The sequence below is a fragment of the Ailuropoda melanoleuca genome, chromosome 1, assembly GCF_002007445.2.
Source record: "Ailuropoda melanoleuca isolate Jingjing chromosome 1, ASM200744v2, whole genome shotgun sequence".
NCBI classification, from domain to species: domain Eukaryota; kingdom Metazoa; phylum Chordata; class Mammalia; order Carnivora; family Ursidae; genus Ailuropoda; species Ailuropoda melanoleuca.
In genome coordinates this window covers 79,730,630-79,757,407 of record NC_048218.1, presented here as the reverse complement: position 1 = coordinate 79,757,407, position 26,778 = coordinate 79,730,630, and the positions used below count along the sequence as shown (strand labels likewise).

General features: G+C 55.1%; 3 protein-coding genes across 12 annotated transcripts in view; 2 read left to right on the top strand and 1 right to left on the bottom strand.

Annotated features, from left to right (window-relative positions):
• Positions 1-940: 940 nt before the first annotated feature.
• On the top strand, positions 941-12,850 carry VWA5B2 (von Willebrand factor A domain containing 5B2). 8 transcript variants are annotated; one of them, XM_034661805.1, is made up of 22 exons: positions 941-1,275; positions 1,715-1,748; positions 1,925-1,945; positions 2,156-2,301; positions 2,382-2,552; positions 4,399-4,630; positions 4,799-4,956; positions 5,509-5,640; positions 5,873-5,997; positions 6,389-6,544; positions 6,965-7,075; positions 7,155-7,363; positions 7,447-7,558; positions 8,070-8,255; positions 9,101-9,272; positions 9,360-9,661; positions 10,166-10,355; positions 10,460-10,816; positions 11,609-11,746; positions 11,835-11,915; positions 11,995-12,215; positions 12,302-12,850. In XM_034661805.1, the coding sequence occupies exons 4-22, from the start codon at positions 2,163-2,165 to the stop codon at positions 12,848-12,850; spliced, it is 3,741 nt and encodes a 1,246-aa protein (XP_034517696.1). In that variant the 5' UTR covers positions 941-1,275; positions 1,715-1,748; positions 1,925-1,945; positions 2,156-2,162. The 8 variants fall into 8 exon arrangements, with proteins under 8 accessions (XP_034517696.1, XP_034517686.1, XP_034517684.1 ...); XM_034661795.1 differs by having other exon boundaries at positions 1,715-2,301; XM_034661793.1 differs by having other exon boundaries at positions 1,525-2,301.
• A 354-nt stretch (positions 12,851-13,204) lies between these two features.
• Positions 13,205-18,531, bottom strand: ALG3 (ALG3 alpha-1,3- mannosyltransferase). 2 transcript variants are annotated; one of them, XM_002915687.4, is made up of 9 exons: positions 18,294-18,489; positions 16,278-16,377; positions 16,045-16,192; positions 15,776-15,936; positions 15,203-15,323; positions 14,598-14,803; positions 14,379-14,455; positions 13,600-13,744; positions 13,205-13,459 (listed from the first exon to the last, which is right to left on the bottom strand). In XM_002915687.4, exons 1-9 carry the CDS (start codon positions 18,487-18,489, stop codon positions 13,297-13,299), a joined length of 1,317 nt encoding a protein of 438 aa, XP_002915733.4. In that variant the 3' UTR covers positions 13,205-13,296. The 2 variants fall into 2 exon arrangements, with proteins under 2 accessions (XP_002915733.4, XP_034517698.1); XM_034661807.1 differs by having other exon boundaries at positions 13,297-13,459; positions 18,331-18,531.
• Positions 18,532-19,170: 639 nt separating this feature from the next.
• The window catches only part of LOC100471173 (endothelin-converting enzyme 2), a 31,656-nt gene continuing 24,048 nt past the window's right edge, over positions 19,171-26,778 (top strand). The window contains exons 1-3 of one of the 2 annotated variants that reach the window (XM_011220329.3): positions 19,173-19,437; positions 24,419-24,702; positions 25,223-26,088. In XM_011220329.3, the coding sequence (XP_011218631.1) occupies positions 19,242-19,437; positions 24,419-24,702; positions 25,223-25,510 (768 nt within the window). In that variant the 5' untranslated portion in view covers positions 19,173-19,241 and the 3' untranslated portion in view covers positions 25,511-26,088. Of the gene's footprint in view, positions 19,438-24,418; positions 24,703-25,222; positions 26,089-26,778 lie in introns of those variants that run through there. The other variant, XM_019795783.2, reaches the window with a different exon arrangement.

The window sequence follows — 26,778 nt, the reverse complement described above, 5'->3', positions numbered from 1 at the left end:
ACCAGAATCAGAAGGATAAAGGGGAAGGGTAAGAACCCTGAGTCTGGCTTGAAAGCCAGTCCCACTTGCTGCCCCACGCCCAGCCCCCAGTTCTCCCCAAAGCTCTTCTTGCAGAATCTGAGTGTGGCCTCTGCAAGAACACTTGCATGGGTAACCCCCAAACTCCCTCAGGGATCCTGGGAGAGGTTTTACAGGCTTCCCTAATCTTTTACACCGTAACACTGTCCAGCCTCATGAACATTCTGACAATAACAAGGGAGCTGTTTATAAGCAGGTATATTTTCTCCTGCGGGAGCTGCAGGGTTGGGGTGGGATAGGGGTCACTGCTATGATGGGCAGTCTTAAGCCAAGAGAAGCCTCTGCAGGCTGGAAGGCCTCACTCACTTCCAAGGCGGGGGGCAACCGAAGGTAGCAGGGAGTTAGAAGCCTGAGGGGCTGATCCTGCCTACTCTCTCCACCCACAGAAAAGGTGGGGAGATAGCACTGCAGCGATAGGAATGCTGGCTGCTTGGGGGTGGGGGGAACTTGCTGCAGTGATAGGGGATCCCTACGTGTAGTGAGTGGTCATTGAAGCGATCACAAGAGCTGAAGATAGCTGCAGGGATGGGGAAGATGTCTGCAGTGATGAAGGAGTACTTTACAAAGGAAAAGGGCTGGCTTTTGGTGATGGTGGGGGGGGGGGTGTCCTGCGGTGATGAAGCGCGCTGGGATCGCTGCAGTGATGAAAGAGGGTCACTGCACTGAGGGCAAGCATAGCCAGGGAGAGAAGCGGGGTGATACTGGGATAGCTGGAGTCGTTGCAGTGCTGGGCGGGGGGCGGGGGGCGGCTGCAGACTGAGCCCACTGCTGCACTTGCAGAACGTTTCACTTCCTGAAGGACGGAAAGGGTGGGGCTTCGGAGGCCCGGGTCCCTCATCGGTGGGGGGCTGCGCAGCGGCGGGGACGCGGTCTCTGCACTGCGGTGCCCTGTCTAGCTGGAGCGGCAAAGGCTGGCGCGGAGGCGGCACCGCGCCCGAAGCGGGGGCGGCGGGGGGAGCATCAGCCCCGCCGCAGTGGCAGGCGGGGCCGCGGCGGGCTGAAGGGGCGGCCTTCCCGAGCGGGGGCGGGACCAGCACCCGCAGAGCCGACGCCCCTGCACGGACTCAGAGCGGCCGCAGCGGGAGTCCGGAGCGGGTGTCCCGCGGGTGCCCGGACTGAGCGCGGCCCGAAACGCAGAGGCGGCCCTATCCATCCTGCTCCAGTTGTGGCGCCCAGAACTCCGCAGAGGACGCGACGGTGAGGCTGGGGTTGCCCGCCGAGAGGGTGACAATCCCTAGACCCAGCCGCCCATCCCCTGACAGCTCCGCTGTGGGGCCCCCAACTCCCATATCAGTTCTGCCAGGGTGGGGAGGGGTGGGTGCCCTGGACGGATCCCACGGAATCCCCCTGCCCCAACGCCTCACCTGGCCTTGCCTCCGAAAGACACTGTCCTGTCTCTTCCCGGTCTCGTTCTTCCCACCCAACCGCCTCCACTCCGGCCTGCAGCCCCTCTCAGCGCCCCAGTCAGGTGAGGCGCCTGAGAGAGAAAGACTACGGTCCTTCGGCTCCCGCTCCCGCTCCCACCCCGCCCCTGCGGTCCCTCGCTGGGCTGGGGACACCCAGGAGGATGCTGGCCCTTTAAACCCCCTGCACCTCTGAGCATCTTCCATCTCCTCAACCGCGCCATTTCCGACAGCTGGCAGCCGCGGGGAGCCCTGGGGGGCCGGCAGGTACGGGGGCGGCGGCGAGGCCCGGGAGCGGGTGATGGAACAGCTGTGACCCCCCCCTTCTCCCCACATCCCCACCCTCCGCCCCTGGAGGAGCAGGCGGCGGGAGTGCTGGGCGCCATGAGCGCCGGTTAATCATTAACCCTCCGCTCTCCGGCTCCCCGCGCGGCTCCGAGCAGTGCTCCGCCCCGGCTTCCCAGGTAACCGGCTAGGATGCCCATCACGCCATCCCCCCTGTTCCCTCCCTTCGCCACCTGTCGGTCCGCCCGCAGCCCCCGGCTCAGCCCGGTGCGCCCTGCTGCTCCACGTCCCAGTGCGCGAGTTCGGTTTTCCCGGCGGCTTGCAGGAGGGCGGAGTCGGGCGCCCGGGACCCACCTTGCGGCCCCCTTCATCGAGCCCCCCTCCCCCAGGGGCGCCATGCCCGGCCTGTACTGCCCCTCCAGCTGGACGCCTCTGCCCCTCACCGACTCCTGGGTCCGGGCCTGCGCCAACGGCCCCTGCCTCAGCCTGCGGGCCCGGCTCACCTACCACAACCCGCAGCCGCAGCCGGTGGAAGGTGAGGCCCGAGCGGGGCGCGGGGCGGCGGGGAGCGGGGGCCCGGCGAGGTCCGACGCCGCCTGTGCCCCCTCGCCCCAGGAGTGTTCGTGTACCCGCTGGCGGAGGCCGAAGTGGTCTCGGGCTTCGAGGCGGAGGCTGCCGGACGGCGCGTCTCGTTCCAGCTCCAGAGCCGGCGACGCTCGCAAGCCGCTTGCTGCCGCGCTCTGGGCCCCGGGTGGGGGGCCTCCACGCCCCGCCGCTGCGCGCAGGGTGAGTGCCGGGCGCCGGGAGCCCCCGCCCCGCCCCCGAAAGCCAGCCGCACTCGCATTCCCGCCCCCGCTCTGCGTCCCACCCCTGCCGGCTCCCCCTCCAGCCGCTGGTTTCTTCGTTCATTAATTCATGGCTTTATTCAACAGTCGTGGACTAGGCACCTGACGCGCACCGGGTGCTGGGGCAATGGGACCCAGGCCTGACCCGAGCTTTGCGGCCTGGGAGACACAGCAGGCAGTCCGCACGTCTGTCTCCGCCACTGGAGCGTGAGCTCCTGGGCCTGGGACCGGGCTCTGGCCATCTCCAAGCCCCAGCACAGAATGTGGCATATGAGTGCTGGCTTGGGGAATGGAAGCCCACTCCTGTGCTAGGTTTTGTGGCTTGCACTTCATTCTTTCATTTATTTATTTGTACATTCATTTGATTCCTGAACGTGGGATTTACCATCCTGGTAAGACAGACAGCATCCAGTGGTGCTGAGAGTTGGTAAAAGCCCAGCAGGTTGTTAGAGGCCAGAGAGAACTCTGGGCTGAGGCCCCAGGAATGTTCCAGAAGGAAGTGGAGCTGGCATTTTGCCAGAAGGAAGGGTATGAAGTGGAGAGGAGGGAAAAGGCACTTCAGTCAGGGGCAATGGTGTAAGCAAAGGTTTGGAAGTAAGTTGTGTTGAGTGATGGTAATAAAATACCTCCTATTTGTAATAATTAACAGTTGACAATGTCCAGTCACTGATACCACCTCATTTGAATCCAGAGAGGTATGTAATGCAAGTGCTGTTCTCTAGCCCCCTTTTATAGGTGTGAAAATAATAGCAACAGCCTCTTTTGTGTCAGATGCTATGCATACATTATCTCATTCCTCACCAGTCTTTGAGATATAGTTATTATGACTCCCATTTCATGGATGAAGAAACTGAGGTTCCTCAAAACAAGAGAGTTACCAAAGGGCAGAATTAGAAGCCAGAGAGCTGAGACTCAAAACCTGATCCTGTGCTCTCCACTGTATCAGGCTGTCCCCAAGCCTCAGCTGGTTAAGATAGAAGCCCCTTTCTTCCTTCTTCTCTCCCTTTTTTCTTTCCTTCTATCTTCTTCTTCCCTTCATTTATTCTGCAAGCATTTCTCAAAAGAATAGATAAATGATTATCGTGGGGAAGGGCTATAAAGGTAGACTGGAGCCAGACCATGTAAGGCCTTGACTGCCGCTGTACACACCTGGCCAGTTTTCTGGTAGCAGCAGTGACTCCCATGATTCCACCAGTCCCCAGACAGACCTAAGATATGAGTAAAACAGTGTGCTCAGTATGCAAGTACAGCTCTATGTCCTATGGCCAGCTTCTAAATAGATCACTGCTCCTAAACTCCTCTTGGGTAGAAAATTCTGGAGCCACTCGTAGTGGGCAGTGGGGAGTCCCTGACTGTTCATGAGCTGTGATTTGTGAGCAGGCTGGGTCCTAGGCTATGCGAGATGTCAGTCCACAAGGGAGGGTCCTTAGGAAGATGATACCCAAAGGTCAAATGAGCAGGCAGGGGAAGAAGGGCAGAGGGTATGGGTCCCTTAGTATCTTGGGGGTGGTGTGGACATGTCCCCTTCTCCTCAGCTCTCCATTTGCAGGATGTCACTACTTTTCCTGATGACAGCTAGATCCTTCTACTGCCATCCTGCCTCTCCTTCAGCCATCATTCAGCTCATGCTTCCATTCTGCATCACCAACACCTTAGCCCCCTGTGCCTCCGACTTTGTAAAGTCCCCCTTGCCCAGGCTCCCCTGACTCAGTGCCTGCTCCCATTTCCTATTTCCCCCATCTCCTCTGCTTCCAGCCCCCTCTGACCCCTTTTCTCGCTCATCGTAGGTCATCTTGTCTTGGATCTGGCCCAGGCCCGGTCCACACTGGTGCTGCCCACGGGCCTCATCAGCGCGGCCGGCGCTGTGACCGTGACCCTGTGCAGCAGCCAGGAGCTGCCCTCCAGGCCTGATGGGGCGCTGCGCGTGGCTCTGCCCTCTGTGCTCACCCCGCTGGCCTCATCGGGTCCACCTGGGCCCCCCAGGCCTCCGGGGCTCTGTGACGACAGGTTGGGCCTATGGTGATTCTCTTCGTCCCTCCCTCGGCTTCTCTGGGTCTAGTGCGGGTGAGGGGGCTTTGGTAGGGTGCCCTGGGGGATGGGTAGGGTGGGGAAGGTCTGGGGCCATTCAGCCGGAGGGGCTAGGGGCCTCGGTGGTGGCCCAGTGACCCTCCTCATGCTCCCTTCCAGCCCCACCAGCTGCTTCGGGGTGGGCAGCCCTCAGGAGGAAGGGCTGGCCTGGGAGGAGCCAGCAGCCCCTCAGGATGTGTTCTCAGGCCCTGCCCGCTGCCCCGCCCCGTATACCTTCTCCTTCGAGATGCTGGTCACTGGGCCATGCCTGCTGGCAGGTGGGTGCCCCTCCTAGCATAGCTGACTGGGGACTGATTCAGGGCTCAGGACTGGGAGGAACACAGGACCAAAAAAAACCAAAAACAAAACAAAATAAAACAACCAAGGACCTAAGCCTTAGGAACCTCCCGTTTTGGTGGGAGCATTCCCTGGACGTTTCTACACAACATCCCCCCCCCCCAAGTTTGTCAGTGTAATTTATTTATATCCCGCTCCACTCACCAATGGGAAGAAAGATGATTAGATTGAGACCAGTCCAAGTGATGAAGTGGAGTTTCCTTGTGCGAGAAGTGCGGGAGGTTGCTAAATCAGCGGCTGGTTGATATATAACTGATCGGCCAGGAACAGGACTGGGAATCCCGCCCCCAGCCCACGAAAGCAGCAAAATTCCTCCCCTTTCCATCCAAGCCCATAGATCAGGCTCTGAGAGCTGAGCGGGCTCAGTCCTGCTCCTTGCCCACACCACTGTTCTCTGGGAAGGCGATATTTGTTCTTCGGGACTGGCTGGGGGTGGGGCGACTATCACCTCTCTCTGCCTCTCCCTCCCTCAGGCCTGGAGAGCCCCTCTCATGCTCTGCGGGCAGATGCCCCACCTCACGCCAGCTCTGCAGCCACCATCTGTGTCACACTAGCAGAGGGCCATCGCTGTGACCGGGCGTTGGAGATCCTACTGCACCCCAGTGGTGAGAGACTGGGGCACACAGTGGGCCAGCTCTGACCTGCTTCAGGACCACCTGGGTAGCATTTTTCCAGTATAGATTTCTGGGTCCCAAGCCAGATGAATCGAGTCATCTTTGGGGGGTGGGGCATGGTACAGGGTGGCTCGACTTGCAAGGTCCACCTGGGACAGTGGGGCTGAGCAGCTGGGGTCCAGAGACAGGGACTTTCCTAACAGCTGTGCCCCCTCTTCCCTAGAGCCCCACCAGCCACACCTGATGCTAGAGGCTGGCAGCCTGAGCTCAGCAGAATATGAGGCCCAGGTGAGGGCTCGCCGGGACTTCCAGAGGCTGCAGCGAAGGGACAGCGATGGGGACCAGCAGGTATGGCTGCCTGGGGTCCTGGCCTGGCCTCTAACCCCACCATCGGCTGCATTTGTGCACAAGGAACAGATAAGTAGGCTCATGTTATAATGGGTCTGCTCTTAGCAGGACCTCCTAGTATCTGCCACCACCATCCCAGACGCCCAGATGAGTATTGTCATAGGAGGGCCCACGCAAGTCTCCCTGGGGTGTGTCTCAGAGGATGGGGGCTAGGACTACCAGGCAGAGGACAGCCCCCTGCCTTTGCTCTTGCCTGTATTCAAAGGACTATAAAGAGGTGCCCCCTCTGGGGGTATTCGATAGAAGAAGCCTGAGGCCTAGGTCCTGCTGCCAGCCCAGGCTGGAGTTGCACTAAGCCTGGCCCAGGATGACTTGCGGCTCCCATGCTCAGGTGTGGTTCCTGCAACGACGCTTCCACAAGGACATCCTGCTGAATCCCGTGCTGGTGCTGAGCTTCTGCCCAGACCTGAGCTCCGAGCCCGGAAACCTGGGCACAGCTACACGGGAGCTTCTCTTCCTGTTGGACGGCAGCAGCGTAGCACACAAGGCCTGTGGGGGCACGGTGTGGGCGGCCTAGGGGTGGGGGGAGGCAGTGGGTCTGAGGTGGGCCCAGGGCAGCCTCTTAAAGACGCTCACACGCATACACATGCACACACACGTATGCACGCATGCACCCCCCACCCTTACACACGGGCATCTCGTGGATTCCAAGAGCCTTTCTCACCTGTGAAGTTACATTCAGTCACCCCTGATCCCAAACCCAAGGATTCACATACCCCTCCAGGGGCTCTCACACACTCAGTGTCCCTCACACTCCAGGGTCTCCCTCCTGGCCAGTCTCACACACAGCCTCACACGTGCACGGCCTCTCCTAGACCCCCACTTCCAGCTCCTCATTTTCACAGTCTGGCGTCCGTACCACTGCCCTGGGGGCCTGCTTCACACTGCCCTCCCCGGCCCTCCCCAGGATGCCATTGTTTTGGCTGTGAAGTCACTGCCCCCACAGACGCTCATCAACCTGGCCGTGTTTGGCACGGCGGTGCAGCCCCTCTTTCCAGAGAGCCGGCCTTGCAGTGATGTGAGTACGGTCTGGGGGTCTGGGGGGCCTGGGGAAGATGTCTCAGCCTGGAGTGGCCAAAGCACGCCTCTCCTTTCAGGACACTGTGCAGCTGATCTGTGAGAACGTGGAGACCCTGCAGGCTGCAAGTGGCCCCCCAGATGTGCTGGCTGCACTGACCTGGGCCATGGGGCAGCCCCAGCACAGGGCCCACCCCAGGCAGCTGTTCCTGCTGACTGCCGCCTCGCCCTTGGCCGCTGCTACCCAGCAAACCCTGGAGCTCATGCGGTGGCACAGGGGGGCAGCCAGGTATGGGCTGAGCCCATGTCCAAGATTGACCCCCATGCCCAAGAGGCTCCGGGAGGTCACAGCTGCTTCCCTTCCCTTATCAGGTGCTTCTCCTTTGGGCTGGGGCCTGCCTGCCACCAACTGCTTCAGGGTCTGTCTGCCCTCAGCAGGGGCCAGGCCTACTTCCCCAGGCCTGGGGAGAGGCTGCAGCCCATGGTGAGCTTGAGCCTGGGCCCTGTTCCCTACTCCCAGAAGTCCTTCCCCCAAGTTACCCTAAGCCTGCAACAGAGCCCAGTCAAGCCTCGGGGTCTCCTGGCACCCTCGACCAGGACTTCTACTCCCCCATTCCAGTTCCTCCCTCCTTAAAGACGCCAGTCAGGAGAGGAGCTGCTGGTGTTGCTGTGGGGTGCTGCAGGAGGCCAAAGGTGTGGGGGACATGGCCCTCTGACCACCCCCCAAATCTTATTCCTGGTGCAGAGCCATATCCTCGATAAATCTCGCCTCATCCACGGTTTAGCTCAGACCAGGAGACAGACCAAACCTGAGGACTGAGCACTCAGTCCCCTTGCTAATTCCTACCCCCATTCCTTCCCTGGACCCCAGCCTGACCCTGCTTCCCCCAGCCCAGGAGCTGGGCAAACGGCATCAGCAGAAGGGTGGCCTTCCTGTTCTGTGGGCTGTGTGGCACCTGTCTCTCCCATGTCCTCCCTCTGGCCACTCCTCACAGCTGGTGCAGGCTCTGCGGAAGGCACTGGAACCTGCTTTGAGTGACATCTCTGTGGACTGGTTTGTGCCTGATGTGGTGGAGGCCCTGCTGACACCCCGGGAGATCCCAGCGCTCTACCCCGGGGACCAGCTGCTCGGTTACTGCTCACTCTTCAGGGTGGATGGCTTCCGGCCCCGCGCCCCAGGGGTAGGCCTGGGATGTCTAAAGTCCCTGCATGTCTTCAAAACTCTTCCACTCCCTGTGCTTCTCCCTGCCAAGCTCTCCTACTGCAACCTAGGCCTCCCCAGGGATCCCACTGGGCACCCCAAGGGGACTGAAGTCTGCCCTCTTCATGAGGTCGTCCACTCAATTGTCCCAGAAAGTGTTGACCTTGGCTTTTACCAAAGGTCGTTAAAGCACACGGCCACAGAAGACAGCTCTAGCCTTCGCTCTGAGGGTTTTGTGAAACTCGCTCATTTCTTCACACGGTGCCCTACAGAAAGCACCATCTGGATTGTTTCCTGTAACACTCAGAAACAGACGGAGCGTAGTCTAGATGAAATCTCAGATCCCAACTCTAGCATGTACTAGCCATTTGATTTTGGGCCAGTCCCTTCACCTCTCTGAGCCCATTTCCTCATACTGAGTTTTGTCATAGGGTTGTTGTAATTAGAGGTCACGACGTGCACACTCGGTAGGATACTTGACATGTAGTAGGAGTTTAAGAAATGGTAGTTATTTTGATTTATAAAAAGCTTTCTCTCTCTAGAAGAAATAAGCACACTTCCTTGTTTTGATCCTGAGAGCTATATAACGGAGTGTTTGCCTTTTTGCCTGCCTGCCAGGAAGCTCCGGCCAAACCTGAAGCTCAGCCAGGGCAGCTCTATTAACCTTGTCATTAGCATGTAGGCTTCCTCCTTCCTCAGTACTGGGCTTTCATTTCTGGCTTATTAACTTTATTGCCTCTTGTGGTGAGACGTCTTAAATCCTGTTTGGAAAGAGGCAGCGTGTAACTACAATCAGTTTTTTCTCCAACAACTGTCCCTCTCTAGGGCCCAGAAGCTGGCTGGCAGAGCTTGGGAGGCTCCGTGTTCCCGTCCCCGGAGGAAGCACCGTCTGCCACCAGTGCTGGCACTGAGCCCACTGGCACCTCGGAGCTCCTGGGAACAGGCACTGTGTCAGCGGAGCTGTCCAGCCCATGGGCTGCTGGGGACTCAGAGCAGAGTGAGGACCTGGACGTCGCGTGCAGCCATGCCCGAGGGGTGGGCCATGGGAGAGGCCAGGGCTGGGATCCACTCTCTTGCCTCCCAGCAGGTACTGATGCTCTGACAGACCCAGCCACAGACCCTGGACCCAACCCCTCCTCTGACCCAGCCATATGGCGCCGCATCTTTCAGTCTTCGTACATCCGGGAGCAGTATGTGCTCACCCACTGCTCCGCCAGCCCGGAGCCAGGTCCAGGCTCCACAGGCAGCAGCGAGTCCCCCGGCTCCCCCGAGGGCATGGCTCCCCTGCATCTCCCTTCTCAGCAGGGCTGCCGCAGTCTGGCCTGGGGAGAACCTGTGGGCTCCCGCTCCTGCCCCCTGCCTCCACCCCCACTGGCTCCAGTCAAGGTGAGATTCCGGCGGCATCCATTCTCCTATGTATCCAGCAATTGTTTATTGGCTATCTGCTATAGGCCATTATTGTGCACTGGCTTCCTAGTAAGGCCTGCTAAAGAGATAAGTGGGTAAATCTATAATGACACCATGTGACATATGGTGCTGAGCGGAGGGACACAGCATTATGGGGAGGGTCAGAGTCGAGATGACTAACCCTGTGTGAGGGAGTCAGGAAAGCCAGAGCCACATCTGGAAGAACAAGTAGAAGCTAGCGAGGCAAAGAGGGAGAAAACAGGAACAAAATCAGAGACGAGCAACAACGTCAAGTGAGAAATGGCACAAGGAGTAAGATGGCCCTGGGAGGGGGCCAGGGGCCATAGAGCGGCCTTGCTCCCAGGGGTGGTGAGTAGCCACCCACAGTTTCAGACGAAGGGCTCTGTGGCCAGTTGTGTCTGCATGTGTGATGGCCAGGAGCTCTTCATTTCTTGACCAGTGGACCCCACATCTTATGTGCAGTCTGGGGCCTTGAGTGCTGAGGTGCTGGGTCGTCGACACAGAGCAGCGCTGGCTGGCCGGAGTCTCTCATCCCCCCCAGGCCAGGTGAACCCAGTCCCTGGCCGTCCCCAGCACCCCTCTCTGGGCACAGCACCCGATGGGCCAGGCCCTGAGTCAGGGCAGCAGCTGGGACAGGGCCTGGACGACTCAGGTAAGGGCTGGATGGGGAGCTGGGTTCCGAGACCATGGAGGGTCTCAGAGAGGAGGGGCCTAGGGTACCACACTGCCCCTGCCTTTACGGTTGTCTCCCTCCAGGAAACCTGCTCTCCCCGGCCCCTATGGACTGGGACATGTTGATGGAACCCCCCTTCTTATTCACGGCTATGCCCCCCAGTGGGGAGTCAGCCCCTCCAGCAGAGGCCCTGCCTCCTCAGGCTCCACGCTGCCATGTGGTGATCCGGGCCCTGTGTGGGGAGCAGCCTATGTGCTGGGAGGTGGGTGTTGGGCTAGAGACACTGTGGGGACCTGGTGATGATGGCTCGCTGCCTCTGTCACCCCCTGAAAGAGAAGGTGCTTGGGACCAAGCACTCCACCGGCTGACAGCAGCCTCCGTGGTCCGGGACAATGAGCAGCTGGCTCTCCGGGGAGGGGCCGAGGCCACGGCTGACCGAGGTGAGTTGCAGGTGCACCCCAGAAGGGCCCATGGAGCCCGTACGGGGCAGGGAGTGGGAGAAGTGTGGTCTGTGTGTTGATCACTCCAAACCTCGTTTTGCTCACAATTTGAGGTGGCTCACCCGTATTGACAAGAAAAAAAAAAAAAAAGCAGGGGAATGTGATAATAAAAGGAAGTGGAGAATTGGGTTATATTAAAGATACGCACACCATGAAGTTATATGCCCTTGCGAGCATGGGACCCAAAACTGGCAAGCTTCCTCGCAGCCAGCACAGAGGGAAATGTGATCTTCTTAATGACTCACAGCGCCTATAACATAAAAACCCATCTGTCATTCAGGAGGACTAGTAAATCCAGTAGTGAAAATTTCGGTTCTGCAGTGGCACTAGCCACACTTCGAGTGCTTAACACTCACTTGTGGCTGGTGGTTACCATACCGGATCACGGAGATCTAGAGCATTTCATTCACTGCAGAAGGTTCTATTGGACAGTGCTGAAATGAGTGGACAGAAAAGCCACCAGTCAGCGCTTCATTTGGGTGGTGAATAAAATGTTCAATTTCTGGGTGGCCAGAGGGTCTAGCCCCACTATGGGCTGAGGGTTCAGCCTAACTCCTTGTCAAAGTTGGGGAGTCTAAGCTGGCTCCTAGAAAGGACTCTACTCCATTCAAAAGTGGACAGATGGAAAAGCTACACGCAACACGGAGATTTGTTTCTATAAGGCCCTCTGTAGAGGGTGGGTGGGCTAAGTGCCCCTGCTCCCATTCAGCGTGCTGCTCCTTGGTCTCACAGGCCATGCCCGGAGGTCCTGGCTCCGAGCCCTTCAGACAAGCAAGGTCAGCTCTGCCCCTTCCTGTTTCACTTGCCCGGTAGCTGTGGATGCTACCACCAGGGAGGTCCTGCCCTCAGCCCTGCAGGTGCGGAGCTCAGGTAGAGTCCCTCCTGGGTGACCTCTCGGGTGCTGGCCCTCACCTCACCAGCCGCCCTCCCGGTTCACCCGTCTCCTGTGCCTCTACAGAGCTAGCTGAGCCCCCAAGCACGTCTGCCCCGCAGGGCCATCTAGATGCATCTCCTCTGCCGACAGCTGTGCACTCGAAAGGTAACCATCAAAGTCGGGGCAAGGGTAGGGAGCAACCGGGCTTAGGGACCACAACCCGCACTGACTGACTCCATTGCAGGACCTCAGGGAGGCTCTCTGGTAGGCGGCTGGAACCCGAACCAAAATGGCAACCCCAAGTCCACCAGAAGTCCTCATCGCCTTCCCCCCCAGCCTCCCTCTAGGCTCAGCCTGGGCAGTGGGAGGGCCAGAGGCTCTGCCAGCCACCGACTCTGCAGCCCCCACCAGGGCCAGGCCAGTGAGGGCAACAGTGAAGGCAGCGACCACGACTACTTGCCCTTGGTGAGGACTCGGGAGGTGGAGGGTGGCGCTGCCACGGCCAGGGCACTATCTCAGCTCGCTTCTCCCCCCACCTCCTCTCTCCTCAGGTGCGGTTGCAGGAGGCACCCGGCTCCTTCCGCCTGGACACGCCCTTCTGTGCAGCGGTGCGCATCCCAAAGGAACGCCTGTGCCGAGCGTCGCCCTTCGCCGTGCACCGCGCCAGCCTCAGCCCCACCTCGGCCTCCTCTCCCTGGGCACTTCTGAGACCTGGTGTTGGCCAGGGGGACAGTGCCACGGCCTCCTGCAGTCTGTCTCCCAGCTCAGGCTCCGAGGGTCCAGGCCAGGTGGACAGCGGGAGGGGCTCGGACACCGAGGCTTCAGAGGGCGCAGAAGGGCTGGACGGTGCCGACCTGAGGGGCCGGACGTGGGCCACAGCCGTGGCACTCGCGTGGCTGGAGCACCGCTGCGCTGCCGCCTTTGGCGAGTGGGAACTAGCAGCGGCTAAAGCGGACTGTTGGCTGCGGGCCCAGCACCTGCCCGATGGCCTTGACCTGGGTGCTCTCAAAGCGGCGGCCCGGGGTCTCTTCCTGCTACTCCGCCACTGGGACCAGAACCTGCAGCTACACCTGCTGTGCTACAGCCCGGCAAACGTGTGAGGGCCACCCGCTCCTCTGACGGGCGCCGCCCAACACACTCAAGTCACTGCCACCTGGCCGGCTTCTCGGCACTGGGAGGGGCAGGCTGCTGTCGGCCTGACCCCCACTGCTTCTCATCCCCTTCCCAGAACCCCCCGCCCTCACACAAAGTGCCTGCCTGTGCTCTCTCTCCCACTCCTCGCATGGCATTACTTTTCCGTCCTGAGCTCCATGCACTGCAGTGGAAGGGGAGAGAGCCACAGCCCCCAATTCCTATGCAATAAAGTGCCTCTTTGGACTGCCCAAACGAGTTCTTTATCTGCAGTGCGCATGCCCCTCACAGCTTGGTGCAGGCACTTGCATGTACGCTGCACAGACGTGGACTTGGTAAGGTTTATTGGGAAGCGCACAGAGTCTATTCCCATCCAGGGTCCTACGAGCGGACTGGAGGGGGAGGAAGGTGGATCTCAGTGGGCTTTCTTGCTGTGCTGGATGCTCTTGGGAAAAGGCTGGGGGCCCAACCAGAGCTGCAGCAGAATGACAGCGTGGCATATGTGCAGGGCCACAGAGCTGCAGGACGTGGATGGGTACGTGTTCCAGGAGAGCTCAATGAGCCCCAGCACCAGCAACCTGGAGAAGAGAAAGCCGCTCAGGTTTGGCCCAGTTTCTAGGCCTGCAGCCCTTCAGATTGCCCCCAACCCTCCACGGTCAGCCTAGGGATGGGGAGCTCCCTAGCCCCTCCCACTCGCCCAGGTTGTCCCAGCCAGTACCTGAGCAGATGTGTAAGCCAGCGTGCAGGCGTGGCCCACAGGAGGTAGGGCAGTGTGTGGAAATACCAGACGTAGAACTGGTAGTGGAGGGAGCGGCTAAAGCAGATGCCAATGAAGTTGGAGGTGAAGAGGGTAGAGATGATCTGTATGCAGTGGTCAAGGCCAAGGGCAGGGGCAGAAGGGCCAGGAGTTGGGATGGGGGTAGGGGGCAGGGAGGTTCCAAAGCAAAGGGGCAAAAGTTTTGGGGTCAGACAGCCCCCTGGCTCCGCCATTCTGAGATGCATCCTTTCGGATGAATTTCTTAGCTTCTCCAGACCTGTTCCTCAATCTAATGTGGAGACAATGATACTATGGCCGTAAGGCCTAGTGAGTTTACATTCATCACTTACAAGCTGAATGACGTAAGTTACTTAAACTCCTTAATGTCCTAATTTTGTCATCTGTAAAATGAGCATAATAATAATAAAAACACCTCCCTATTTCAGAGTCTCTTGTGAGCATTCAATGTTAGAAGGTACGTAAATCTCCTAGGACAACACGAGGCAGAGAGTGAGTACTCACAATGGTTAAGTCAAATAATATTCAGGATTAAGAATAAAATATGCTTAAATATGTGAAGTGCTTAGCACAGCGGTGCAGACTGGTGGAGGGAACAGCTCTACTCCCATGAACAGGGCCTGTAGCTGTTACTGGTACCTCCTTTTCCCTCCCCCAGGTCACTAGCCATCCAGGGCTAACTGGAGAGGGCAAGACTTACCTTCCCATGACTTAAAGGATATGATTGGGTGTGAGGGGCTGTGGTGGAACCTTCCTTTTGGAGGGATCCTTCAGCAGTGACAGGATACTTTCCCCCGTCCTGGGGAGAAGCCATTCATACATTTATCAAGCCCCCATCGTATGGCAAGCTCTAGAGTCACCCACATGAACTCAACATCTCCCCCAAGCAGGCCCTTCACACTTCCCCCAACTCTGTCCATGACACTGCTCCCCTTTCTCACCTGTGCCACCTGCAGAGGGCAAAGAGAAAGAGCAGGGTGAGGTGGGCAGCCAACAGTGCCAGGTGGAAGGCACGATGCAAGAAGAGGGCCTCAGGGAGGAAGCGCCAGTTCACTGTCCAGCGGAAGAGAAACTGGCGACCAAGGTCAAAGGAGCGGGATAGGTAGCCAATGGGGTTCTCCAGCAGGAAGGGCAGCCCCAGCAGCACCTGAGGATAGGTGTGACGTCAGCAGAGGTGCCCAGGCTCAAACTGAGCCTTCATACTAATCATCAAGGGGAGGAGACAGAGGGCGTGGTCTCAGAGGTTCTCAAATCCCCCCATGAATAGCAGGAAAGCCAGCCTCCACATCTAGGCCAAAGCCAAAGAAGCTGAGAAGGCAGGTAATAACAGTCCTCGAAGTTTGGGTTCACTATGTCATAAGTGGGCAGAATCAGAGAGAGCCTGAGAAACCATCTAGTTCAACACCCTTATTTTACTGCTAATAAAAGCAAAGCCCAGAATCACTCCAAAACCCTGTTTGTTAGCTCTGAGGAAGTCTCAACGATGGAAGGGGGCCAGAGAGTAGCCTCCCCTTCATTAGGAAAGGGAAGGGGTGGGGGTGGGTACCTGAAGGACAGCACAGATGCCCAACTTGGGAAGGGCTCCACGGAAGCCAAACTGCACGAGGAGAAGAAATAGCAACCCGGGGGCGAAGAGCAGCACGCTCATCTTCACGGACACTGCCAGGCTGGGGCAGGCAAGGCAGACGAAGGGGGGGAGATCAGCTCCAGGGCCAGGTACTCCACCCAGAGATGTATCACCTCCTCCCCTCCCCTGCCAGCAAGCTCCAGGATGGGGCTCACACTCGGAATTGCTGGAAGGAGGGGAGAGCAGCCTGGGAGGAGGCTGAGGGTAAGAGGCAGATACCAAGTCTCTATGCTCAGACTGAGCCAGCGAATACATATTTAGAGTATTTAGAATGTGCAAGGACCAACTCCAACAACAGATGCTGTCTAGAAGAGAGGACAGGTAGAGGGTGTGTGTGTTTGGGGGTTGGGGGCAGAGACTTTCTACAGATCCTAGACTTGTCTAGTAGGGCCCTTGTCTGGTTACTCCCTTACTTCCTCTGCTGCAGAAAACTGAGGGAGGAAATGATGGAAATACGGAATGAGAGAGGGGGGAGAAGGGAGGGATGTCGACCTGAAACAGCAGCAGCCCCAGCCCCAGCGCCGGGCCAGCAGGAGGTTGATACTGAGGAAGAGCAGCGCCATGGCCACTGGGTCATTGAAGAGCCGCAGCACGAAGATGGAGTGGACGCGGTAAGAGGCGCAGCACATGAAGAAAAAGACGAAGGGAGGTACCTGAGAGGCGGGCACAGTGGGGAACAAGGTCAACTCACCAACCCTGAGCCATCCCTACTCCCCAGCACTGCCAGTTGGGGCCCCCTGCTCCCAGCAGCATGGACTCACCTTGCAGGTCTGGTGGTAGATCAAGAAGACAAGCAGCAAGGTGGCCAGGTAGAGCATTGCAAAGATGTGCTGGGCCATGCGGATGTCAGTGCCCCGGCCAGTGGCATAATACAGCCCCATAAAGATGTACACAAAGCCAGCTGGGTACCTGGAAGAGGAGTCAGGGTCAGGCTACCCAGCCTGGTAACCAGTCAGCCCCTCAGGTCCTCACTGAACCCCTTATCACCACTCACACAAGAGGTCCAGTGTCACCCTGCAGTTGGGTGTAGTCATAGGTACCATTGATGACGCCCTCCACCTGGGCCATATAGGCCTTCCAGTCAATCTCTGTATCTGGAAAAGGATGGGACGGTGTGGTTACTTCCAAGTTCAGAACTTGTCTGCCCCCTACACACATCCTGCCCCTCAAAACACAGAGTTCCAGCTCTTTCCCATGACTTCTATCACAACCCCTTATCTCACTGCCTATCTGACATTCTCTGGGTAAGCCCAAGCATCTCAAACTCAGCATGTCTGCAATTGAACTCAAACCGTCCACTCTAAATCTGTTCCCTTTCCTGGGTTCCATGAACGGCACCATCAACCTCCCAGCTGCCCAGGTCACAAACCTGAATAACATCTTTAACACTTACTTCTTTCTCATTTCCAACACCCAGTCACCCAATCTTGCCTATTCTTCATCTTAAATAACTCTCCTACCTCTCATCCTTTTCTACTCTTACATACTAACATTTGGACCTAACATAATCTCTAGCCTCAATGATGCAACAGCTTCCTAATTAGTTTCCCAGCTTCCACTTTTACCCCACTACAATATATTTCCCACCCTGCAACCAGAGAGCTCTTCCTAGAATAGAGATCATGTCAGATCTCTCTGCTTAAAACCCTTCAATGAGGGGCTCCTGGGTGGCTCAGTTGGTTGAGTGACTGCCTTCAGCTCGGGTCATGATCCCAGGGTCCTGGGATCGAGCTCCGCATCCAGCTCCCTGCTCAGTGGGGAGTCTGCTTCTCCTTCTCCTGCTCCCCCTGCTTGTGCTCTCTCTCTCTCCCTCTCTCTCTCTCCGTCATATAAATAAATAAAAATCTTTAAAAAAAAAATAAAAAAATAAAACCCTTCAATGATTCCTCAAGGCTCCCAAGATAAAGCCAAATCCTATTATTCCCAATTTTAGAAGAGGAACCTATGAATTAATGAGGTTAAGGGACGAGTTCAAGATCAGTGAGCTAAGAAGGGCAGAATTGAGATTGGAACTCCATGAGGGCCTAAATTCTTAAGCACCATGCTAATTATCTCCTTAACACAACTGACAGACGGCTTCATGATCTGGTCTCAACTTCTGCAATCTCATCTCTCACTGCTACAATCACTTGAATTCTGTTCCAGCTCTAAAAAAAATTCAGTTCCTCAAAGGAAGAAGACTCTCTTTTGACTGAACGTTTTAGTTACAGGATTCTCTGCCTAGAGTGCTCTTTCTCCTCGCCTTTTCTCTCTTTCCTCAACTAGCTTGCTCTTACCTTTCAAGGGGGACTCAAGACTGGCTTAAATGCCCTCCTGTGTCTTTTATGGCTCCCTGTCTTCCTACTATCATGATGAATACGATCCACTATCATTTTCTACTAACTTCTTTTTGTCCTGGCCCATACACCCAAATAGGAAATGTGTCTATTTTTTCACCACTGTACTCCTGGCACCTAGCATAGTGTTAAGCATATAATAAACATTCAATAAATGTGTTGAATTAATCATCTTTAGCAAGACAGCCTTAAGCCCAGTGTCTAAATTCAGCCCGGAAAGGAGCCCCCAATAATACCTAAAGGACTCAAGCGGTCACAAAATGCCACTGTTGACAAGAGACTTTGAGACCTCAGAATTGAACAGATGAGAAAATTTGGACCCAGCAGGGGAAGGGACATGTCCAAAACAACAGAGACAAAAAGGAGCAGCAGTACATTAACTCGGACCCCGGTCTTTTGATTTCCAGGCTGGTTTATTTTCTTAGCCTGGCAGGCTGTATGGTCAGGGCAGAGGGCCAATCTTTAGGGTCGCCCCTTCCATCATCGGGGAGGGATTAAGGCAGGGTTTGGTTTTATGGAACAGGCTTGGGACCTGGATAAAAATTATGGTCTGCAATTGATGACTGATTGGATCTGGGGTCTGGATTTCAGCTCCAAATGTGGGTCCCAGTTTGGGTAGGGGGTTCGGGTTCCCCCGCCCTACCCTCCCCTCCCCTCCTCCTCGGCGCACTCACATGCCACCCTGTGAATGACCCAGAAGGTGATGCCCACCTCCGCCAGGCAGAGGCAGGCGGCCACCAGCAGCGTGTAGCGCGGCTCCAGCAGCAGTAGGCGCCGCTCTTGCCAGGCGCGCCGCAGCCATTGTCCGCAGAGTCCCGCAGCCCGGGTTGCGGGACCCGCCCGGCCGCGTTTCCGTAGGCCTGCCGCCATGTTGACGGTGCGCCGCTCGTGTTGGCCCGCCACTCCGGAAGCCCGACCCCTCGACACTTAAGTTCCGCTCCACGAGCGGGCGGACCCAACCGACTAATCCCTGCCCGGTTTCATGTCCTATTTACTCCACTAAAGTTTACTTCTTCCACACCTTTCCTGATGCACTACACACTGCAGACGTGCAGGAATAGTGTTACTCCTCAGTACATAGTTGGTTCTGGGCACACAGACGCTAAAGTAGATCGAACATTTGCAACATTTCTGCTCGTGTTCTCCCCTGCCTGGCAAGACGCTTCATCTGTGTCTCATGCCAGTCTCTCCTGAAGGGCAAGACCTGTGGCCGCGCCCCCTCCTGCGTCCTCTCAAAGCCTTCCGCGTGCTCAAAACTGGGTAGAAATGAATCTTTCATTAACTTTGGGACTCCTTAATGGAAGGAGCCGGCCAAGCTGAAAATAACCAGTGATGAGCCGAGTGAGTCTGACACCATGAGTTTGGCTCTCAGAAGTGAGGGAGCAGTACAAGTTTGGAGGATTCAAGTTCTGAACCATATGATTTTCCCACCCGGAGTATTCTTCAAAGAGCGCTCACCAGAGGACGGAAGTTCCACGTGTTTATGTTGGGCAACTGCAGGAGGTGGGCGGAGACACAAGGGCCACGCCTCCCGAATGATACCATCCCTATTGGCTACGTGGGGCGCCAAGCCCGGTCTGAAAGTGCCGGCAGTGTGTCCTGAAGGCGCTGCGGCTGCAAGCATGGCCTCTCTACGAGCCTCAGCCCCCCCGCCGGAGATACCAGAGCAGAACTGCAGGTACCGTGAGGTTCAGTACTGGGACCAGCGCTACCTGAATGCGGCCGACTGTGCCCCTTACGAGTGGTTCGGGGACTTCTCCTCCTTCCGTTCCCTCCTGGAGCCTGAGCTGCGGCGCGAAGACCGTATCCTCGTGCTAGGTGGGTAATCCCGGCGCTCCCCAGCCCAGGTAGAGCGAGCTGGAGCCGCCCCCCGCCCTGTCCGCTTTCCTCGAGTTTGTTTGTCCCTCTCGGGAGCCAAGATCCAGTAACTTCAGAAAATCTCGGCAGTATTTAGCCAGGGCAACGCGAGCCAAGAGATTCTCAGTCCAAGCTCCCCCCCTGGAGAAAGACAGTCTCTGAGTCTGAGTTTGTAGGTATCCTAGGACCGTATTCCGGACCCTCGGGGAGACAGCCTCGAGCACTGGAGAGTTCAGAGGACCTAGTTCAAGTCCCAGTGCTAGTTGGCTGTATGACTTAGGACAAGTTGTGAACCCGTTCTGAGCTTCAGATTCACTTCTAGAAATAGAACTGCGAGCTCAAGTCGGATAAGGAACGTTCAGGCACCTCGAGCACGATGCCTAGCGTTTATCTATTAACGCCAATGGGCACCGGACGCCACTGTCACATGGAGAGACCTCTCTCCACACTCCCAGCCCTACCTGAAACTTGGTCCTATGTCCTATGTGCAGTGAGGACGAGGACACGCCCTCTGAGGTCGGAGGGGAGACTGAGAACAGCGCCCTCTGAGGTCGGAGGGGAGATTGCAGCCAAGATCGGTGGAGTTCTCCACAGCAAAAAGTACAAATGCAGGGATGCAAAGTGGGGCTCCGAGAGGTCCAGCTGAGCCCTGGGGTTCTCTCCCACTGCCAGCCTTGAGGGATCCAGTGAAGTTTGAACAACAGGCTTCCTTCCAATTTTGTTTTTATTTTGGTATTTGTAAAAACGGGTATGTTTAAATGAAATACCTCATATATATGAGACATCTATAATACGGTATGTGTGTAAAGTATAAATAATTAATGCGTTTGTATACCCTACTCAATTTGAGAAATAGAATATTCCTAGGACTAGAAAGGACGTATAACCTAGTGCTTAAGAACTTGGACCCTAGAGGTAGTTAATTATGTTGGAATCTTCGCTTATGTAACCTTAACTGTGGAATCATGGGCAAAAACATAGAATCTTAGCTGTGGAATCATGGACAAAACACCTAAATTTCTGCACCTTCATTTTCTCGGCCTTAAAAAAAAATAGGAGTGCTTATTTATTGGCTTTTTTAAATGATTGAGTATAAAAGATATCTAGGACAATGCCTAGCTAAATAAAAGGCCCCATGTACATTCAAGGTTTTCTGCATGGTCCCCCAAACCCCATCTCCCCAGAGGTAAAAACTCTCTTGAACTGTGTGCTTTTAAACCATTGTATTTGTTTATGAATTTACCATAGATCTATGTTTTTCAAGCTTTGGTGTCCATCAAAATCACCTGGAAAGGTGGACCCTACCCTGAGATTCTAATTCTAGGGATAATCTAAGGTGGGCCTCGGGATTCTGTAGTTTCAACAGGCCCACAACTGATTCTTATGCTGGCGGATTGGCAGAATAACACTGCCTTAAAATCTCCTTGACTGGGAGGTATTCTTTTTTGGATAGAGGGGAAAAGTCTAAAAATCAGAGAAAAACTTTCCTGGCAACATTCCCCAAATCTAAGAAGAGGACCTACAACTTGGGAGTACCTTATGTCACATTCCACCTCAAAAGATGTAAGTTGAGCACCTGGTAGGTGCTAGGGAGTATGCTGAGCCCTTTCCAACTTTTTTAGTCCTCATGACAACCCCTAGAGCTGAGTGATAATTACTAGAAGACTTCCTCTAGGAGTTGGTAAACTGTTTCTGAAAATGGCCAAGTAGTAAATATCTTAGGCTTTGCAGGCTATTCAGTTTCTGTCACCGCTACTCAGCACTGCTGTTTTGCTGGAAAAGCAGCCACAGACCATACATAAGTGAATGATACATAATAGCTGTGTAGCAGTAAAACTGTATAAAAACAGGTGGCAAGCTGGATTTGGTGACCTTGCTGTAGGTCATTGTCTTAGGTTGGGTTCCCCAGAAGCAAATCCTAAGATGAAGATTCATGTCCCAGTCATTTATTAGGAAAGTGCTTGCAGGAGAAATTGGTAAGAGTGAGGGCACAGGGAAGGAGAAAAGGCCAAGCAGGATTGTGATCATAGGCAAAGCCTCCCTGAGGATAGTTTCAGCCCCAAGTGTCAGAAATGCAAAATGTCAGAAGCAAACACATGCCAAAACCTAGGAACACTCCAAGGGGATCGAGTCAGAGCACTGACAGTGTCTACCACTGTCATGCAGCAAGTAAGTGGAGAAGGGTGCCATCTGACTCCAGAGCTTCTATTTCTCTTGTTGCACAACACAGATGGGCATAGAGAGGCATCTGAACTCTGTTGAGACTGATAAAATGGCCACATTGTGAATGAAAGCCTAATGGTCATGCTGCTGTAGCTAAAGATGGAATGTCACTACCGAAGGTGAGTAGACCTCTTGAAAACTGGGAGACAGTTTAGCATAGTGGTTTAAGAGCGCTGGTTCTGGTGTGAGACAGACCTGTATCCAAATTCTGGCTCCAGCACTGATTTTGTGGCCTTGGGAAAGTTCCTTATCCACTTTGGGCAGCCTCGTTGTCCCCCATTGAGAACACGGTAATGGTAATCACAGTGTCTTCTATATACGGAGCTACCTTGAAGATAAACTGAGATAATTCTTATAAAGTGCTTAGCATAGAACCCAGTGTGCAGTGACTGTGAGCTATCCATTATTACTGAAAATGGGAGCCAGAGAGGCAGTTTATCCAGGACTGTCCAGAGAACAGAGCACCCTGCCTGAGGGCTTGTGTGTCTCATACCTATGGCTAGAAGATCTTCACGGCAGATGCAGGCGTATGGCTGCCCCAGCTTTGCCAGTATCACGCAACTTTGATTCTCTCTCCTTGTTTGATTCTATGCTTCTGATCCTAATTTGCCTTCAATTTGTATTTCCTATAGAGAGAGAAGGGACTGACCAGAGAGGATTGACAGCCTGCTCAGTCCCTGTGATGGTTATTTTTCATATTATAAGTTAATGAATTGGTATTTTGGCTTACACCTCTGTCTCTTGGTATTAGGATAGCATCCACATATCTCTGGGCTCCCATGTAAGGGGTTCTTGGATGTGGCTCAGTTCTTCAAGGCTTTGCTTCCCTAAAGCTTCACCCAGGAAGGCAGTGGCCTCTCCAAGCCCCTTCTTAATTGCTAGCCTTCAATTGCTGAGAAATCACTGCTTTGTAAGCATGATTGGCTCTGGTCAGGCTTTGTTCTCCCTTCATCCTTAGTAAAGTTCTCTTGGAAGTGCCCATTCCTGTACCAAGGGAAACAAAGGAAGAAAATTTGGGTTTGTCCACTGTTGGGCAGAGCTCTGAGGGCATATGAAGTCAGATGCGTGATGGTGAAGGGATCGTGGGTCAGAAAACCCAGTGGGGGGGCGCCTGGGTGGCACAGCGGTTAAGCGTCTGCCTTCAGCTCAGGGCGTGATCCCGGCGTTATGGGATCGAGTCCCACATCAGGCTCCTCCGCTATGAGCCTGCTTCTTCCTCTCCCACTCCCCCTGCTTGTGTTCCCTCTCTCGCTGGCTGTCTCTATCTCTNTTTTTAAAAAAAAAAAAAAAATCTTTAAAAAAAAAAAAAAAAAAAAGAAAACCCAGTGGGATTTCAGCTTTAACTGACTTATGGTCTCTTGTAAAGCCACCTTCACCTCTCATCCCACGTGGTGTATCTCCCCATGTTTGTTATGGTTCCAGTGTGGAAAAACACCGGGTTTTCCCAGGCAAGATAGTACTGTCCCTCAGCTGTAGGGCCTGAGGAAGAATACAGGAAGGGGCAGCTGAGGACCAGCCAGCAACCTCTGGGTGCCCTGTCCAGGTGCCAAGCCCTACTAGATTAGGGCTATCCTAACAGCTGATCCTGTGATCCTCTTAGGGAGGCAAATGGGGATTAAAGGCAATCTAATTCCAAGAGCTGGGGATCCCCTGTGGGGCCACCAGAACTGTCCTCCAGCTCCATTCCCAGGCTGAGACTGACCACAAGAGGGCCAGCATGCTTTCTTAGGAAGTCACACCTACTGTGTTTCAGATCCACATCCTATCCTCTAACCTCCACCCCTTCTCTCACCATACTCTGCCCCCTGGGACTGCTTTTCAGGTACTTCTCACCAGAGTGTTAGGCTCCTTCAAGACTCTGATTGGTTGTCAACTTCCCTGAAAGCCTTGGCCGCCCCACCAGAGGTGGGGACAGGAGCCATCCTATGTGTTTTCACAGCCTGTCCCTATTGAAACTCTCATCGCATTATGTGGCAATTACATGAACACACATCTTTTCTTCACACCAGAGTGTGAGCTCCCTATTCATCTGCAGAACCCAAATGTAGTGCTCAATACATTAAGGAATTACAAGGAATCAGCTTCACTCTGTCCCCATCAAGTTCCCCTATACTTGTTAATTCTGCCCAGGAAACCGAGGTAGGGTAGTAACCCCTAACATGAAGTTTTCTCGGGGCTGATATCATCAAAGCTTCTCTGAGAGGTTAGGGATTAGGATAGTACAACTAGTATCCTAATAATAATATGATGGTCCTAATGATGCCAATAGTATCCCCATTCTGAGTATAAGGAAACAGTCTCAAAGTTGAATGACTTGCCATGGCTGTATGACTAGAGATATCAGAATCTAGATCTTTGAGCTTGGAAGTTCAGAGCTCCTTCAGCTACTCTCCAGCTGTTTTAGTTTTTAAATTTAGTGTATCACATCCTGCATGTAGGCTAGGTATTGCTATCTTCATTTTTCTGAATAGGAAATCCAAGTTCCTGGTGTGAAAACAACTTGCCCCTAGTCTACGCAGCTAGGAATGTTAGAGCAGGATACGGGCCCAGCTCTGTATGACTCTAAGACTTGTGCTTTTTTTGTACATGCTGCTTCTGCCTCAGTATGGAAGGGTTTAGGCTGAGAGCAAATGGGCCAAGAGTGGATGGATAATTGTGGAAGTGAGAACCAAAGCTAACCTAGCCCTTTTGCCACCCATCCCATCCCTTCCCACCCCAGGCTGTGGGAACAGCGCCCTGAGCTATGAGCTGTTCCTTGGAGGCTTCCCTGATGTGACCAGTGTGGACTACTCATCAGTAGTGGTGGCTGCGATGCAGGCTCGCTATGCCCACGTGCCCACGCTGCGCTGGGAGACCATGGATGTACGGGCACTGGACTTCCCCAGTGGCTCCTTCGACGTGGTGCTTGAGAAGGGCACGCTGGATGCCCTGTTAGCTGGAGAACGGGATCCCTGGAATGTGTCTTCTGAAGGTGTCCACACCGTGGACCAGGTGCTAAGTGAGGTGAGGGAGCAACAAGAAAGGAGGGCAGTCCAAGAGGTAGGGAGGAGGGATTGGGGCTTTGGGAGATTGGAAGAACTCAGAAGTCGGAAGGAGGCATAGTTTGGAGCAGGTGGGGGGTCACCTTCAGGATCGCAGTTACCTGAAGGAGGGGATGGTTAAGCTGGGTCAGGATTATAGGGGGTTGGAGTGGCCAGGCTCACAGATACTGATGATTGGTCACTGGGTTGCCATAGGGATGAGGTAGCAGCCAGGTTCCAGAGAGGTAACACAGATAGGAGAGTGAATAGTTAACAGGAAAGCAGTGCCCCTGCACCTGACCTCATTCCCATACTCCTACCTGGGTAGAATATAGCCCTACCTCCATGGAATGACCAGGGGCAGAGAGGAGGCTCACTCTTGCCATGGAGAGCCCTGAGCTATGGGATGTAGGGTGGTACCTGTGAGGGCATCTGGAGCCATACTGACCTTTGAGAACCTGGAGATGGACTCTTCACCAGTGACTTCTCTGTCTGCCTTGCAGGTGAGCCGGGTGCTGGTCCATGGAGGCCGGTTCATCTCATTGACCTCAGCTGCTCCCCACTTTCGGATCAGACACTATGCCCAAGCCCGATATGGCTGGTCCCTGAGGCATGCAACCTATGGCAGCGGTTTCCACTTCCATCTTTACATCATGCAGAAGGGCAGAGAACTCACTATGGCCCAGCTGGCTGTTGGGACCCAGATCCTCTCACCCCCTAGACCTCCCACCACACCCTGCTTCCTCCAGGACTCAGATCATGAGGACTTCCTCAGTGCCATTCAGCTGTGAGGCCGGAGGCATGGTCCTCCGGTCCTTCCTGTCTTTCTGCCCTGGGCTCTTCAAGTACTTGGAATTCCTGACTCAGGGCTTAGGGTTTGATTCAAGGTGCTCACAATCCCAGAGGCCTCATGCCTAAGATAGAGCTGATGGGAGCAACCCCACATGAAACAATACAGCCCAGATCAAACTAGATTTCTGTTTTCCTTCTTGGGTTCCTCAGATTCTTCCTGGATTCCCCAACTTCCTCCCTTACCATACTGAACCACCAGTGATTGATCCCCTAGGGCAAAGCTCAGCACAACCCCTCCTTCATGGTAGCCAGACTCCAAGACCTGCATCCCTGGGGCCTATTATTGACCCCCATTCAACTTGGATTTATCCAAAGGAGGCTGCAGACTTTGAATCAAGATTGCTTTATGCTTCTGATCCCAGCTTCAGCTCCAATTCTAGTGTCCTATCCTGCTTAGGTTGTATATTTACCCAAGGAAGCTACATTGTAATAAACTTCTCAGGCCAGGCTGGCCTGTTTACTTGGCAACCCTTCCCTGCCAGCAACATGCACCTGAGACTCCCAAGTATCTGCCCCCTCCCCAAAAGGGACTGGAGCCATTTTGGCCTGGCTCCTGAGCAGACCAAAGCAGTGGTCACACACACACAGGGAGGTCTGTGTTTATTCACACACTCCTGGTACAGTGAGGATGGAGGAATATTTACAAAGGACACCCCTGGGTTGAAAACATCTCCAGGGCCACAGGTGTCATCCAAAGTTGCAGAGCAGTCCTCACTTGGGTTCCCAGGGGCAGGATGCAGGGGTCCAAGGTAAAATCAGACCTGGGCCCTTGGAAGGTGATACCTTGAGAGGAGGGGTCTGCCAGAGAGTCGCCTGGGGTCAGGCCTGAGCAGACTGGCCATGTGGTTGGTTACCATGTTGGGGGCTTGTTCCATCTCAGACTCAACACCCATCCTATCTGCCAGGCGCAGAAGAGCATGGCCGAGACTGGGGTGGGGGGGGATGGGGGGTGGGCACGAACCATGAGGGGAGCCAGTAAACAAAGAGTCGGATATAAAAATACAAATGTGCTGAGGAAGTCCCTTAGAAAGAGGCTGAGGCTGGGGTCACGCCAGACAGGGGTGGGAGTGAGGGAGCGGCCTGGAGGGCTGGGCTCAAGTAGGTGGGAAGCTCATGCAAATACGCAGCCAAACATCCCTGGCTGCGCGCGCGGTTCGACACCGGCCGGCAGCCGGCTCTGCAGACCAGGCCGGCCGGAGAGGGGCGG